The sequence below is a fragment of the Rattus norvegicus genome, chromosome 17 (genome assembly GCF_036323735.1).
Source record: "Rattus norvegicus strain BN/NHsdMcwi chromosome 17, GRCr8, whole genome shotgun sequence".
NCBI classification, from domain to species: Eukaryota; Metazoa; Chordata; class Mammalia; order Rodentia; family Muridae; genus Rattus; species Rattus norvegicus.
In genome coordinates, this window is record NC_086035.1 from 1,776,830 (window position 1) to 1,793,777 (window position 16,948).

The 16,948-nt window shown below is 45.7% G+C and overlaps 1 protein-coding gene across 8 annotated transcripts in view; it reads left to right on the plus strand.

Annotated features, from left to right (window-relative positions):
• Positions 1 to 16,948, plus strand: part of Fancc (FA complementation group C) — a 132,299-nt gene that overhangs the window by 90,456 nt on the left and 24,895 nt on the right. For 7 of the 8 annotated variants that reach the window (XM_006253489.5, NM_012557.2, XM_063276051.1 and 4 more), the window contains 3 exons: positions 2,816 to 2,972; positions 11,332 to 11,384; positions 12,620 to 12,719. In XM_006253489.5, coding sequence (XP_006253551.1) covers positions 2,816 to 2,972; positions 11,332 to 11,384; positions 12,620 to 12,719 — 310 coding nt within the window. The other variant, XM_063276053.1, reaches the window with a different exon arrangement.

Here is a 16,948-nt window from a genome sequence, read left to right on the forward strand (position 1 = left end):
CAATCCTTCTGTCACAGTTTACTCAGTATGTCTGAATTTTTTGAGAAACTGCCATGTTATGAGTGTTGAGTAATTAATTGTCATCTGCAATTTAGTTAAGTCACTTGGGGTTCTAATGGGTTTCCCACCAACTCCCATCTTCCATATTCCACAGGACAGGGGAAACTCCATCTCTGTATGAATCTACTGGCAGGGGTGTCTCTGTGTCCAGCCTTTCTTTTTGGATAACAGTTAGATTAAAGCTGAATGCCTTTGACATTTTTTGTAAACCCCAATAGCAGTTTCAGAAATTACCAACCAGGAGCTGAGGTGTCCACGAGCCCAGGATCTGCCACCCACCCTTGCTCTCATTTCACTTATGCTAGAGCATTCTACCTCAGCAACTAATAAAGTTTGTTTGGTTTGGAAGTTATATCTTCTGATCCACAAGGAACAGACTGTCCAGAAATGCTGGGTGGTCCTCAGCATGTCCAATTCCAACAGCTTCAGACCAGCAAGTTAACCCAGCAGCCTCGTCAACTGGAACCTTTTCATGGATGCTTTCCTGTGGAGAGCCCACTGGCCACATGTCCACAGAGGAGGCTGACTCAGTGAGCCATGCAGTGTGGCTCCACACCCCGCACCCCTCCCAGCTTGAACAGTTTCCCATATGGGTTGTGTGGCCTCCTAGAAACCCCAGCTTTCTTTGACCAAAGTATCCTTGCCCTGTGTTCAGTGTTTTAACTGCTTACCACAGCACACAGTGGGATTCCTGTGTTTTATAATTGGCCAGGCGTCTTTGGCCTTGGTTTCCAAATACAATCACACATTTCCAGAAATGGGCAGTCTGTTTCCTCTAAACAACTCATGGTGGTTCCCCTTGGTGGTTTAGATAACCTAGAGGAACCTTTTAATTTCTTGACCTAAATGTAGGACCTAACTCTTAAAAAAAAAAAATTCATCCTTGGGAGTCTTTTCCTAACATCTGCAAGCTACAGATTGCCTGAAATCTGTCAGAGGTGGGAGGGCTGCTGAGCTTCTTTGATTAATCTATGGAGTGTTAGAAACTGAGTGTGTCATGTCCTCTGAACTAAACCCAAACCCAGTGTTTCAAAACCACTGGGGTCTGATGATGGCATGAGGCAGAGGTTTCTTTTCCCTGAGCTTGAAGCAGATGAAAGAGGAAATGGATTCATGGCTTCGAGGTTATGACAGTAAGAAATATATGTGTGGTCCAAGCGTCCTGAGTGATCGAGGTGACTGATGGATCTTTGGTATGATGGGCCCTTTTCAGCCACATGTCAATTTAGGATAAGGTGTGAGTCTCGGCCCCTAGAGAGCTTCATGACCAGTGCTAACCCCAGAGCAACCAGACTTGTGACCACGAGAATTGGGTGCAATTTCCTGTGGCCAGTGATGCATCAGGCCACACGGAGCATCCAGGTTGATGAATGCAAAGATGATGGGAGAGTGGTGTACCTGGAGAGGGCTTAGAAACTCCAGACCCATCCCCCACTGTGTCTTGTAGGTCTTTTCTGTTTGTCCATTCCTGGTTGTATCTTTTATAATGAACTCATTGTTGTGAGTTCTGAGCTGCTTTCCAAATTGTCACACCTGAAGAGAGGATCATGGGAAGCTGTTTTTAACCAAAAGACTCATACTTTGCGTGAGCATCATTGTGGTATCCAGGGAGCTGGAGATGTGATTGGCATGGGAAAAACATCTATACAGTTGATGAAAGAAGCATGTGAGTACAGTTAGCTCCTGGAGCATAGATGACTAACACCAGCTGAACACATAAGGTGACTATGACATGCGGCAGCTGTATGACTAACAAGTTAGAATACAACACTTCTGAAAGTCATAGGAGTTCCTGTTTATGACTGTGGCTTGTCCCACACAAGCTGGGGTAGACCTTTACACTAAGATTGAGGAAGCTTGGGTACCAGTGACATGCTGAGCAGTACCCTACCAAGCAGTGCCCTCCCACATGCCTGTAACCCCCGAAGTATGTGTATGTGTGTGTGAGGGTGTGAGGGTGGAGGAGTACATGGAGGGAGACAGGAGAATTGCTGTGCTAGCTGGCTGCCAGTAGCCAAAAGAAAGAAAGAGCAACCATACTCTGCAGTTTCATGAAGAGACCCTGCCTCAAAGGAATAAAGGCAAAGAGTGATAGAGGAGGGGATCTCTGTCTGTGGCTTCTGCATACACGTGTGAACAGAAACTATACCACACTGTCACACGCACTTACACTACACACAGAAGACAGAAGCAGAAATAAAGCGACAGACATGGCTGGCCTCTAACGTGAGGCTGTCTCCCACGGGGCTTTGCATTTACAGGTACTGCGTATTCCCAGAGTGGTCTCTGCCCTGCATTACAGGTTTCATCACATTAGACCCTCCCAGCCACTTGTGCTTAACAGATAGTAAACGGAGGCTCTGAGGGCCAGGTAACATCGTTAGTGCTGTGGATGCAGGGTAGGTCTTAGTGTACTTCACTACTTCAAACGTATCAGACATGTTTTTAACTTCATGGCCCTATTTTGTGGATACAGGGCTTTTGTTCAACTCCTTTTTCCTCTTTCTCTTTCTTCATGATGTATGTGCTTATATGTTTAGAAGGAGCCTCCATCGTCTGAGCCTTCATTCTTGTAAGTTCTTAGGTAGATGATTACCATACTGTTTTGCAAATAGGTGCATAAATATTGATTGCTGTTAAGACCATGTGAGAAACCTCACACATTTGATTAGTAATTTCCATTTGAACATAGCTTATTTTCTTTTTTTCTGGGAATCTATTTCTGTTTAACCTTCTGCTTATTTCTTGCTCAAAGGGAAAAAATTGTCCTGCCCACGTCCTCTGTGGTCAGCCTCTGGTTTCGGCATCTCCCCAGCCTTGAAAAAGCAACGCTGCATCTTTTTGAAAAGCTGTTCTCCAGCAAGAGAAATTGCCTGAGAAGGATGGAGTGCTGTATAAAAGAGTCATTACTGGTACGTGCTGGACTCTGGTGACAAGAAAAATCCTTAAAGGAATTACTGAGAATAATGTCTTTAGTTATAAAGTGTGACAGAAGTAAAAAGTGTGAACAGATCCAGGATCTTTAAAACTTATCATTTCTGTTTTGTTAGGAGCATCTAATGCTGGAGAACTTGTCTATGATCAGAAATGTTTTAACTCTCTGTGTGTTTGTGGGCATGACCCACCTCCCACTGCTGAGGTGATCCGTCATATGTTCCCTGCACTTGCCCTGTCCCACCACACTGCCCCATTTCACAGGAGAAAACAGGCCATGTCCTCATCTCCTGCATATATAGAGTGCAGTTCCCAGGGGTCTGGAGAGGCCAGGGATGCAGAATAGGCTTTTAAAAAATATTGGTTTTAATTTTAACGTAAGTAACAGATGCTTAAAACTGAGGATCTTGCAGACAAGGGAGAGAAGAAACCAGTAAATGCAAACTTACAGCCCTTCATGAGGAGAAAGCATTCAACAGAAACAAACAAGTACTCAGAAAAATGCTCAAAGCAACAAAACTGTGAAGACTTGTTCAAGTTTTCTGTTGGTGAAGCCCCTGCTTACAGAGGCCCCCACTTTCAAGAGTCTTGGCACCAATGGCTAGGCTTCCAGACAGAGGTCAGGGCCTGACAGGTCAGAGTGTCTGCCTTCAATGTGGTTAGTGAGGTTCTATAGGAACAGAGATAAAGACCAGTGTCCCAAAGGGAAAAAATACCATAAAACTAACCATCTACCAATATGACCCATTACCCAATACCTAGTGACCGTTTCACCCTGAGTCCTGTTCTCCCCAATGAGGGCAGAGTCTGTTATCATTTAACCCAGTGACAGGCTAACCAGGAAAAGAGTAGCTTTCAAGTAAACTAGTTTCTTGCAAAATACACAGAAGAAGAATAAGAGAAAGTATGTGAGTGTACATGTGTGCCCTGTTTGTAGAGCAGTAAACTGAGCAGTGTGCACTGACGTGTTCCAGCTACTCAGAAGGCACAAACGAGTGGGTCAGTTGAGCCTAGTTTAAAACCAGTCTGGTGGGTTGGGGATTTAGCTCAGCGGTAGAGCACTGCTTGCCTAGCGAGCGCAAGGCCCTGGGTTCGGCCCCCAGCTCCAAAAAAATAAAAAAAATAAAAAAAAAAATAAATAAATAAAACCAGTCTGGTTGTATGGACAAGATGTCTCCGTTGGTAAAGGTGCACGCCTGACAATATGAGTTCAATCCCCAGGACCTACATTATGGAAGAAGAGAACCAGCTACCACAAGTTGTCCTTTGACCTCCACACACATGCTATAATATGTATCCCCTAATAAATAAAATATAATTAAAAACAGCTTGGACAGCAAAACTCCATTAAAACATAAAAGATATTTACTGTGTGCTAAGTGCTAGTAAGAAACCAGCCAGTGTCTGTCCAGAGAGGAAACTGCCCACCCCTGCTCCAGGAGACCAATTCCCTGAAGTAACTGGTCTAGATTGGGTGAAGTCCTCCGTGTTTTAAAGGGCTTGTTCACTCAGGCAGGCCTGTAGCCACTGGTGCCTGTTTAGTGTGCTTCCTTGTAGGGCAGAGTCTAGTGAAATGTGTCTCAAATGCAATCTGCAGGCACCAGTATTTCCTCTTCAAGAGTGTTTTACCTCATCTTCCTAGTGTCAGGTTTTAGAGTGAAAGGTCCTGGACACCACCCCGTCATGTGCATATGCACACAGTTGTCACTGTCTCAGCCTGGTTACAGAGAAGAGCCTGTGCTGCCGAGCAGACAGGTGGGTCTTATCAGAAGTAGGGCTCACGTGTGATGTTAAGGAGTATAGTGTGGCTAATAGCACAGCATTACAGGCAGTGCTGCTGTCTTCCAGGACCTCAGGACCTCTCCTGTGCTGCAGTGGCCCTTGGAACCTGGGGTGTCTAGTGAAGGCAAGTTCCCAGAGCAGTGCAGTGTAGAGTTAGCTCAGCTCAGCGCCCAGGAAAATGGGAGTGCAATTTTCTTACAAGACCTTGTAGATCATCTAGAAGCCCCCAGACAGCCCCTTCCAGGTTTAAGGCAGTAAATCACCTTGTCTTGTAAATGTCTTTATTTCTAAATTAAATGAGCACACTGTGAGGTGAGTTACTTTATCTCTGGTCTGTTTTGCTCTCAGTGCCAAATGAAGACACTGGGTTCTTTCCTTCCGGGCTGCTTGTCCTTTTCATCTTCCCTAAGTAGAAAGCTTCCCAGTCCCATGGACTGCCTGACTGTTTGTTGGTGTTACTGGTTCTTCTCTGGTACTTGTCTGCATCTGTTAGCTGAAGCCTTCAGCCTAAGCCATCCTTCAAAGAACACAGGAAGGTGCCCCTCCCACAGACATTGTATTATGGGAACTCAGTCTGGGTTGGTAGTTGGCTGTAACCTTCCCCGTCACGCAACTTAGAAGCAGTTTATCAGGATCATGTGTAGGAGCTTCAGAGCTTTTATTATGGTTGAGGGAGGGATTTAAAGGGGTGTTATTTGGCTTAATTTATTGTGGCATTGCCAGAATGTGACCTCTCTATGCTATGAAGTTCATGGAGGTAATTACAATACAGACAACAAGCTGGAAGCCCCTGATTGGCTTAGGCAGTTCTCCTCTACCATCCTTAGCTCAGAGAGCCTGAGAGCCCAGCAGGGTAGACTAAGCCGTGACCTCGTTGAGTGATTACAGGGGTAACCTGAAGAACCTGCTTCCTAATTGCATCATCTGACTCGTTTATCGCACGCAGCATCTTTCAGCATTGACAGGGCCATGCGCAGTATCAGATCTTTAAGACCCAGCTAGACTGCTGCACTTCGCTGCCTAGGAAACCTGATGCCAATTGCATTAGTGCTGGGTTCTGACAGTAATTAAAGTGTGATGGTCTACATAACTTGTGTTTTGTGTAGAGCACCGTTAATTATATTCCCATCTCTTGGGACTATCCAGAATGAGTTCTGGAAATTCTATAGTTACCCAAATGTAGCAAAAACAGAAGATAAAAGAGTTGTACAAAGGGTAATGATCTCCCTGAATGTCCTTCTGCCTTTTAGAGATGTCGGAAGTCTGGCAGTTTCTGTTAAGACAATGAATGAATGATAAGAGACTAGTCAGCAGTCACCTTAATTCCAAACAAGATGTGTGTGGGGGCACATGAGTGAGACCTGTGGAAAAAAAATACATTCTCAAACCTGTTTGTGTTTAAGGTTCAGCCTTTGGCTTCTCTACCCTAGAGTGTCCCCAGTATCATGGCTGCCTGCCACAGTTGGTGGGCCCAAAGAGATCAGGGTATTAACCCCAGTTTGTCATTTACTGTGCAGACTAAAAGTTTCAAAAACAGATGGTCTTGTGTTTCCTTTGACAGAGTAGTCACCAGGAGACCATAATCCCTAACCTCAGATCTGACCTTAAAAATTGACGTCAGGAGAAGTATTGAAAGCCACTTGCTAATTATGCGTCCCTTTTGGCACTGTGCTCTGTGCCCAGGCTGAGCTTGTATCAAGGAGGCTATTTCTTGTTACAGTTCTGTGTATGTAGCCCAGAAAGCTATTGTTTGGGTTCCCTATTTGAGTGAAAAGGGCCAGCTGGGTGGTGGGGTGGCCTGTGCTTGGCTGCTACACTGTGCTATGTGCCAGAGCTGGGGCACCCTGGTTCCCATGCCCTCCCCTGCACTCCTTCACAGGCTGACCCGCCTGCTGGCAGCCACCACAGCCCGGCCTGGGAGAGCTACCCCAAAAAGTAGTTGCATGGGAGGCGGGAGGCAGGGTGGGGCTTTTGTTTTACTCTGGTCTTAAGTCAGAGACTGTTATATTACCTGGGAGAGTTGGTAGCTCAGTAAAACGTTTCTTTGTCTATTCAGGCTTCAGACACCTCAATGTGTTCCTCCTGTTGTCCAAGAAGTGTCTGTTCTCAATCTTAAGAGGTCAGTCACTGCAGCTTCCCCAGGAGAAACTTCCGTGAAAAATTCCATTGCTAAAATACAACCGAAGAATTAACTCCTGTCCTCACCATTGTTGGTTTTATTTCTCAAGTGTTCTTCCCCTGCATTTTCATCCGTGTACTTCTTGCTTGAGCTCTAATGTGATACATGCAATTAAAACAGAGCTGGAGTGGATGACTTAGCTTTGGTGAACTAGAAAAGTGTGGTGGAACTAGAAAAGTTTTGTCTAGACTGCACTTGCCAGTGTTGAGCTCAGGGGGGCACCAGATACCCCAACGTAGCCCAGGGTACAGGGCAATCTTCACTCATGGGGTTGCAGGCTTTGTCACTCCTGGGAGATGAATGGGAGAAGGATCGCAGATAGACCAGAAGAAATAGTGGACCATGGAGGTTCCTCCTGTTCTATTCAGAGGCCAGGTTGAGCAGCAGTGGGATGCAAAAAACTGCCTTGGAGCATGCGCAGGGACTAGAGCTGGAGGGATTTGTCCAGTGTGCAGAGCTGGGCATCCCGTAGCGCACGCCCCCCCACTTCTGTGCCCGACACTGAGACCTCATGTAAACCTACAGCATAAGAAGACATTTGGTACTTGTTAAGGTTTTAAGCCCAAGAATGACAGATTTATCACTAATTAAACAATAATTGCATTATGGGGTACTGAAAAAATTGCTTGTAGTATAAACAACATCTGGTAAAGATTAAAAAGAAAGCTCAAATTTGTTGTAAGAAACCTGAATCTTTTAAAACAAAATAGATTCTAAAATGTGAAAGGGTTGTTTAATTTTATGTTTAACATTTTAAAAATAGAAAAGAAAACGCCATAATGAAAGTATTTATAAAAATGCCTTTACGTGATAGATGTGAAGGTTTTTTATATAAGTAGATTTTTTTTTAAAGCCAAATCATTTTTTTTAACTCAAAGGAGTTTACCATTGAAACCTGTTGGAATCTTCCTTTAAACGAGGCCTTTCTTTGGTTTTGTTTGGATTTGCATGTATTTGTGTCTTTGTGGTGACTACAGTTGCTTTTAACTCATATCTGTCTCTTGTCCAAAGAGCAGGGTGAGCTGGCTCCATGGGGGATGGGCAGACATGCTGGTGGGCAAACTGGAGGAAAAATTTCTCAGCTGATTTTTTCAAATGACCATTTTCTGAGTAAACATCAAACAACATTAAAATGAGTCAAGAAAGGGGAATCTGTCCTGAACTTGAGCTGCCACTGGAGGATCTGTTGTTTCCTTCTTGGTTCTGTGACCTAGAGGACTTGTGGACTTTCTTCTTCCTGATCCTCCATTGTCTTTTTATGAGAGGCATTCACTTTTCTCAGATAATTGCCTTACAAATACCTTTTCTAGTTCTCTTCCCCATCTCTTTGTCCCCATCCCCCTCACACACACACACACACACACACACACACACACACACACACACACACTCTCGAGTGTGCATGTGATGGGGGAGGGTAGAGAAAGATAGGGAGTCTGAAAACAGTTGATAGAAGAAGTATATCATCTTCCTAAGAAATGTGCTGCTTGTTCTCAGCCTCTTTGGTGTGGCAGGTGGGTTATAATAATCTTTGATCCCCTGGGACGACAGTAGCAGGTTAGAAAGCCTTACCAATGGGCTAGAGTCAGCGGTGCTCACACAGCCTCTGGTACAGAGTGGGAAGCAGCCTCCCCCACTTCTCTCCTCTCTTTTCAATACTCTGTACTGTCCATGTTGACTCATCTTCTTGAGTTTTGTTAGGGATGGAAATAGATCATCCTGGGCAGAGAGGAACCTAGAGGAAAGTGTCTTATCAGATGAGGCAGATATGTACTTGTGAAACATTCTAGTAAGGTAAGGAGGATGCAGGTCATTGTTTGTTGTCGTCATCATCATCATCATTATCATCATTTGTTTATACTTCAAGACTTATTGAAAGTCGGGTGGGGGGAGGTGATAAGAAAGAGGATTGTAGTGTTCCTGGTACCTCCTGGTGACATGGTTTTCCTGGTGTGAAGCAATCTCTACATGAAGATTGTTAGGCCAGATGGAGGAACATTAGAGAAGGAACAGATTTTGGTGGGATGGAGAAAAACAGATGAGCAGATGGAACCTGAGACAGCCCCCATCCCCACCACATTTTCATAGTAAAAATAATTGCACAGGTCTTGTGTTTTAGAGCAGGCCTGTAGAGCCCTGGAGTGCAGAGGACCTATGATGTCCCACCTGACCAGTGAAATACTGTGCAGAGGCCTTAAGCATTTGCCTCCTCCTCACAAGGATTCTATAAGAGGTAGGATTTGGCATCCAGAGAACCATGCAGTAAAGTTTTAATTCTGATGAGAAAATCAGCTTAACTGTGTCATAGGGACTTGTGAATACTTTGGTCTTTATGAAACAACTTACTGACACTGAAATTCTGTCCTGGGAAAACTCCAGTGAAGACTAGAGAGGAGAAAGAGTTCTCACAAGTGGTAAGGAGGAGCTAAACATTAACCCTTGTCATGGCCACTTCAGCAGGTGCCCTGCCTGCTTGTCTCTTTCTGGCTTAGAATCTAAAGTAGTTTGTGGACGTGGGAGAAACCACTAATCCGGAGTCCTTACAAAGAAAGGCATGGACATACAGTTCCAGTCCAGCCACACAGAGAGAGTGGGTGGATCCCATGGCTTGTTTGGGTTGGAGTCACCAGCTGGGTTGCTCAGAAGGAAGCCACTGCATTCAAGCAAAGCCCATACAGTTTTCTTTGTGACAAACTAGGTCAGAACACTCTTCCTTGCATCTCTCGTGGTTTTGGTAACCACCCAATTACTGCTTACATCTTTTCTTTACTGTTTAGAGATCCATGCTACCAGACCACATGATTCTCAGATCTTCAGTGGCTAGGGTAGGGAGAGTTAAGCTATTTGGAATAAAAGAAAATAGTTTCACTTCCCTGCTTCCAGTTCTGGTCTTATTTTCCTCCCGTGCACATTTAGCTCTGTGTCTGCCTGTGGGTGTGCATCTCTGCTGGGTTTAGGAAGCGTGTGGCTCTGTTGGGGGTCTTCAGACTTTGTTTTTAGAAGGTGCATTCCTACATAAAACAGAATTGTCCTGGCAAACTTAGCTGAGTTGTATTTCTTTAAGACATCCAATTTGGTTTTTTCTGTTTGGATTTTTCCATTATGAAGACATAGAAACTCTTTCAGTGTTTTCTGGGCCTGTGTCCAAGTGCCCAACAACTGTTAGTGTTTACAGGGAGGCTGAGGAGCAGGCGGCTTGAATGACTTTTTGAGATCAAAGCCACAAAATAACTTGCCTTTCTCTGTTGTTAATTTCTTAAGTAGGTAACAAGTTTTTAAAAATTTTAGGTTCGCTTCATTTGGATAAAGATGTACCTTGACAAAGGGTTAGAGATCGTGGGTTACTTTATTTGAAAATGAGAAAGCATTAACTTGCAAATCATAAATGTCTTTGATGAAAAGGACAGCCTCCCATCATTTGTGTGACAGCCTGTAATTGTCACATGTGGCCACTAGATGGCACATACTCCATGTTGCAAGTTAAGCTGCCATGGCATAATTAACTATAAAGTAGGAAGCCAAAGACACACTCAGCTTTCTTCAGGGTGGTTCAGGAAAGTCAGAAAGTGATGTATAAGACCCGAGATGGCTGAAAACATGTTTCCCCAAGCTCGTCATAGAAAACACAGAACGACAGGAGATTCCCCTCACTAGAGCTTAGCCTACTCGTCTCTGTATGGCATGTGAAATATGTTTCATAACGCAAATAGGTTTTTAAAAATATATCCTAAACTCAAGTTTTAAGCTCTGACCAAAAAATATATGTAAGCTGCCTCTTCCTAGGCCCCAGGAAACCAGCTTCTTTGGACTGAAGCCATTAAATCCTACCAACAGGGTATTCGAGAATAGACCAGGCAGGGAGCTTTCAATCACTGGGGGTCACATGGCTGTACTGTCCATTAACTGCTAAATGTACCCTTAACGTCCAGGACAGTGGTGGCCTCCTGTTTCTTAGGTGCTCATTACCAACTGTGGGATGAGGATGGTGGTGAGGAGGAGAGTGAGAGGTCAGCAGGTGGCGTTCGCTGCTGAGATGTCTCAGGCCTGAGGAGGTCCTGAGGCTGTTGTCATAGAGTGGTTCTTACTGCTCATGAAACTTATTCCCACATACAGGCTTATCATAGAAAACGTGGGACATAGCAGTAGTACAAAATAAGTAAATAAAGTCTGCCCACAGCCCATGCCCAAAGAGAACCACTGCTGGCATTTTACGTGTGGGTTTTTCTAGGTACCAAGTGCTTTTCTTTTTTCTTAACCTAAAGGAATGTGCCACTTTTTTGGAGCAGCCCCAGACCTCTTGTTTGCCTAATAATCCAGAGTTGTTATTGATAGATGCCTGTTGTATTTCACTGTTTCATGGTCTTTTCCTTTTATAGCCTCAAGCAGCCTGCCAACCTGCCATCTTTAGAATTGTTGATGAAATGTTCAGGTAAATATCCTGTCTTTGGGAGCAGTTGATCTCTGGCTGGTGTGGGAGAGCAGAGGTTTGCACTCTGAGTAGTTAGGGCTGAAAGCTCAAAAGTTGCTTTTCTTTGAAAAGGCAGCCTCAGGAGTGTGGTGGCATTCTTTAACCTGTCCATACTCGAGCGATAATAGAGAAGTGGGATTCAGCTGGGTACGGAAATGTCCATGCAGCATTTCCCCAGCTCAGAGGAAGGAAGCAATACAGCCCTCACCACATGAGGGCTGGCTGGGCTTTGTCACAGAGCTAAAGACACAAAAGTGTTCCGAACAGCATGGAGACCCCCATTTCAACAGCATGGCGTTTTTATTTTAAAGACTCAAATCTTAGGACCTTGTGCTGCTCTTAGAGGTCCAGGAACCAAGAGAGTATAACAGGCAAGTTGGCTTGGAAGTCACGAGAGCTGAAACTGTGCATTCCTACACAAAGTCAGGGTTGGAGCCCCAGGAGCTAGGTACGAAGGCTGTGAGCTGCCTGATATGGATTCGGGCAGCTGCATCCAAGTCGCTGGGAAAGCAGCAAGTGCTCTTAACCCCTGAGCCATCTCTCCAGACCTAGCGAAGGAGCGTGTGTTTACTTGGTTGTTTTTCAGGACAGGGTTTCTCTGTAGTCCTGGCTGTCCTGGAACTCAGTGTGTAGACCAGGCTGGCCTTAAACTCAGAGACCCACCTGCCTCTGCATCCTGCATGCTGGGATTAAAGACAAGCACCACCATGCCCCGATATAGGAAAAGGATGTTTTACAACCAATACCTCACCATTTGTGCTGCTCTTGAAACATACCAACTCTTAACTTAAATGGCCACAGATATAAGAAGACAGGCTAGTGTTTTTGTTTCAGGCTGGTCAAGTTCGAGAGTTTTTTCCTTAAACAAAAAGAAAAGTTAGTTATATAAAAAGGCATGGAAACCAAACCAGAGACATCTAATTCCGCAGCCCCACTCTGGTGACCGACTGAGTATGTCACTCTCCAGGCAGCTGTGTCCACTCGTGAAAGCAGAGCACCTGTTGCTGGCACTGTCTGCTCTGTGAGCACTGAGGTGCCCATGGGAAGGCCATGTGAGGCGGCTGGAGGGGTGGCTGCTTCCTTCTGCCTTCTCAGGAGCTGCAGTCTGATGAACTCAGACTAGGCTCAAGCTGTGGCATGGGCTTGTGATATGTGTGGAGCAGCAGGGTGCTGTCATCTCCCTTTGCTTTGTTTAGGTTTGTGCTACTGGAAACTGATGGGGCCCCAGCAGTGCTAGCTGCTCTTCAGATTTTCACATCCTGCTTGGTAGAAGCTCTGAGGAAAGAAAACAAGCAGGTACACCCCCACCCCCTACCCCTCTCCTACCCCCTACCCCCCTCCCACCCCTCACCCCCCGCCAATGCTGCTTAGTCACTTCAGAGAGGAGGCTGCTGCTGCTACAGGCATTGGTGATGCACTGAGAGGATCTTTATTCCGAGAAACTGTATTTCTCTGGTGTTGGAGACCACCCACAGCCTCACACGTGCTGGGCGCATGCTCTGACACTGGCTACACTTCCAGACTTGTTTTCAGAAATGTTGGTATAGCCTTGTTCACAAAGGACCACTCCTGCAGAGATGAAACATTTTCACTGAAAATAACTTAAGATTTTGTCTGTCTTCCCCATGCCCTGTTCCTAGAACCATCTGCCCACTGCTGTGTCTGAGTGTGACTTCACATTGGCCAGCTCTTTATAGGGAACATTCCACCGCCCTCTGTGTTTGTCCTTCTGTTTGCAGTTGGCCCTGTGGCTAGCAAGAGACATTATGGAGTCTACCTAGGATGTACTATAGGAATGGCAAGCTAGGTGAGGTGTTCTCAGTGGTCACTGTCTTTATTTCCAGCAGAGCTCCAGGAGAGAGAGGGGTTGGGAAAAGGGAGGCATTTGAAGAGTCAGTGGAGGTTAGTTCCCATCAATAGACTAGAGGACTCTAGGTTCCCATCAGCAGAGGTTGGACAGCAACTGTGAGGGCAAACAAAGCAAGAGCTCTTCCTGTCTACAGCTTTGGCTGTTGTAACAAGTGGCCACGGGGAAAATACTTATGTGATGCTAGCACTGGTTCTAGACATCTTTCTGTGAATTGTGGCCCAGTCCCTGTGATGCTGTCAGCAGTTTGACTAAGGGCAGAGCTAGGGTGCTCAACCCACTACAATCCTACTCAACCCAAGGCTGTAGAGCTCTCTCTGGTTTTAGCAAATGTCTCTGCTTTCTAAGGCAACCATCCCTTAGTCTTATCATCCCTCTTTCCCTGGGGAAGTTAAATAGATGGAGCATACCCAGCCTGGCATCTGGGAGGAGACCTCGGCTGAAAGGCACTAGCTGGTACTCACTGTTGTGAGTGCAGCTGTAAGTGTGCTGTCCTCCCTCACACACTCTTGGTTCCCCAGGGAAGAAACAGCTGCCAGCATACCTCATCCTTAGATTCCCAGACTGTCCAAGATGAGACTGAGGACTAGAGAAAGTTTTTTCCTCAGCTTAATTTGAGTGTTATTCCAGGTTTGCCTTGAGTCTCTGCTGGCCTTGGTACTGTGGATTTGTACTGGAGTAACAGTGCCTTTAGTTTAGAATAAAGCCTGCTGACCACATGTGTCTAGGGGTGAGAGTGGTAACACCGGAGCCTGGTTTGAGGCAAGACCTACTTTTAGCTACACACAGGCACAGAAGTCTCCTGACCTTCAAAGCCTTCACATCCACATGTGATGATTTATTTTGTCTTCCTAGTGCTGTCCCAGAAAACCTACCTACTTAACCTTGACTGGCTCACTCACCCTGACTCACGTGCACACTCTATGACCAGTCATGATGCTGTCCTGTCTGTGCTGATCCTCTCTCCTTTGCTTCACCTATTAATAACAGAATATGTGGCAGTGAAGTCACCTTCAGAGAATTCTTGAGCCACTGGGGGTGGTGCTGACTCTTGTGTGCTCCTCTTCTGCCTGCCTCCCTGCCTCCGTAAGCCCATGCTGAGTTTTGCATTCCTTACTCCTTCTCTTTCTCCAAAATACTTTGATTAGCTACACAGGACAACAAAATGGTTTTGGCTGGGGCTGCATCTGCCCTTTATGAGACACGCAAAGGGCAGCACATGTGTTCCCTGAGCCTAGCTTACTCAGTGCCTTTATAAGATGGTGTCAGGCTCCTGATGCTGACGTGAGAGGTGGCTTTGTGGCAGTTCACTGCACAAGTGGAGCACAGCACAGCCATTTTCTAATTCCTGGCATTTGGGCTATTTGTATTTCTGCTGTCTGTTCTAAGCATGCTGTGACGAATATTTGTGGGGTGACAAGAGTTACCTTGTGTCTGTTTATGGGGTACAGAATTCAGTCTCACCAGATCTGCCATGCTGACTTGTAAGTATAGTGCTCTCCTAACCCACTCACGTCCCATCATCAGGGATGGTCGTGGGTGCTTCTCTCTTCTCTCACACTTCCCTGTGGGTAGCATGAGACAGCATTGCGAGTGTGCCCTGCTTGTAGGAAAGGACTGGAGCTTACATTCTCAGCTTGTGCGGTGACTGGAGTACAGGCAGCCACAGGTCAGGATGGGCTCCAACGGCTGAACAGACAGACAATGGATTGTGCTGAGTTGCCTACAGATGGAGTTTTCACATGGGGCAGGATATTTTCTAAAGAGTCTGACAAAGCTGACAGGAACAGGAGGGGTCTCAGCATAGGGACTCTGCCCACTTCTCACTAAGGCCCCAGGGACAGCAGGGCAGTGGACCACAACTCAGAGTGCTCCTGGGACTTCTGAGGTAGGTAACAGAGGCTAGTGAGAGAAGCAGAAGGGACAAACGAAAACCACGGTAAAAAACAGATCCAATCCCAGCATAGTGAAGGGACGTTCATCATGAGAGTGAAGTGATGGAGTGAGAAGGCAGGTCGGCCTGACGGGATCTGAAACAAGACCAAGTGTGTTGCTTCCAGACACTGAAAGGAGAGAGAAAGAACGTGTAGCTTCTCAGGGACAGAGAAGACTGTGACTCCATGACAGGTTTAGACAGTGGCATTCACAGTGATAGGCCGCCAGTTCATCAGGAGACATGCCAGTCACAACAGGCAGGGATTCAGAATGCACGAAGCAAAACTGGTGGAAGAAATGGACAAGTGGAGTCCCACATAAAATACCTGGAAGTGAGTTAACTGAGGGCACCCAAACCAGCCCCAAATACAATACAAGAAGCCACGCACAAGAGCCTTCAGTTCTGCTCCCTTGGCCTGCCTTCCTGCTCCTTGGCTCCTCCCAGGCAAGCAGCAGTCCCTCTGCAGGGCTGGGAATCAAGCCCCACTCGTGGGAGACCTGGCCCCTGCAGCAGGCTTTCTCAAAAGCAAATGCATAGGCTGCTTCTCAGACTTAGCTGGCATAAAAAGGACCTATAAAAGTCAGAAAGCAACTGGAGAACCCATACTAAGAGTAGTTAAGCCAGCAAGAGACTGGCAGGACACACAGAACAGAGTCTAGAGACAGCCCATGCATGAGCTTTGACAGGGACTCTAGGGCAGCATAGTGAGGGAGTGTATAAAACAACTCATTGGGGTAGGTGGGGTGAGGGTGCTTCAGAAAGCACAGCCGTGTTTTGAGATGGAAGGACTGTAGGCTTCAGTAGAAAGGTTGAAGCTGTAAAGCCCTTAGGAGAAGATGTAGTTAGCAATCCTTTGTCTTTCCCTCTCTGTTTCTCATTTCGGTTTTGAGACAGGGTTTCTCCATGTGGCCTTGGCTGTCCTAGAAGTTACTCTGTAGACCAGGCTGGCCTTAAACTCACAAAGATAGATGTGTCTCTGCCTCCCGAGTACTGAGATCAAAGGTGTGCATGGCCTCCCTCACTCCCCCGCACCCCCTGTAAAGCATTGGATAATGAAAGATTTTCTAGAAACAATGCCATAAATAAATAATAAAATAAAAAAACAAAAAAACAATGGCTATAGTTTTAAAAAATGGGTAACTTGAACTTCATTAAAATATAGTGTCTGTTCTGTGATAAATGCCAATGAAGATGAACTGGTTGTTCAGTGGCTTAGAGGAAATGCAGTATTCATACTGGAAGACTGGCTCATAGCTTCATAGGAGACAACAGTCAGTTTTTAATGGACACACACTTTGGAAAGCTATTCTAACTAGCACTGAGCACACGAACAGAGTTCAGCATCATCTGCCTGCCACACAGAGCAGTACGTTCTAGACTGCCCAGTAATGGCAGGTAATTCTCATCCTGTAGCGATGGGAATGGAACCCTGTTCACCTTGAAAAGTCACCTTTTCTATTGAACTTACTCTAGAAAGTAGTAAGCCCTGTCCACAAAGGTAGACACGAATGTCAGTAGCAGCTTTAATTCTAATAACTTCCAACAGCCAGCACTCACACATAGAGGATATAACTCGAACCCTGGTGTATTCCAGCCTTCTAAGCAGTGCAGAAGAGTCCCAAGACCACAAAGATCAGGGGCAGAAATGTGCATATTTAGTGTATCTCTATGGAATTTGGGGGTAAGTGATAGAATTATTGATCTCTCCTGTTGAAATAAAAG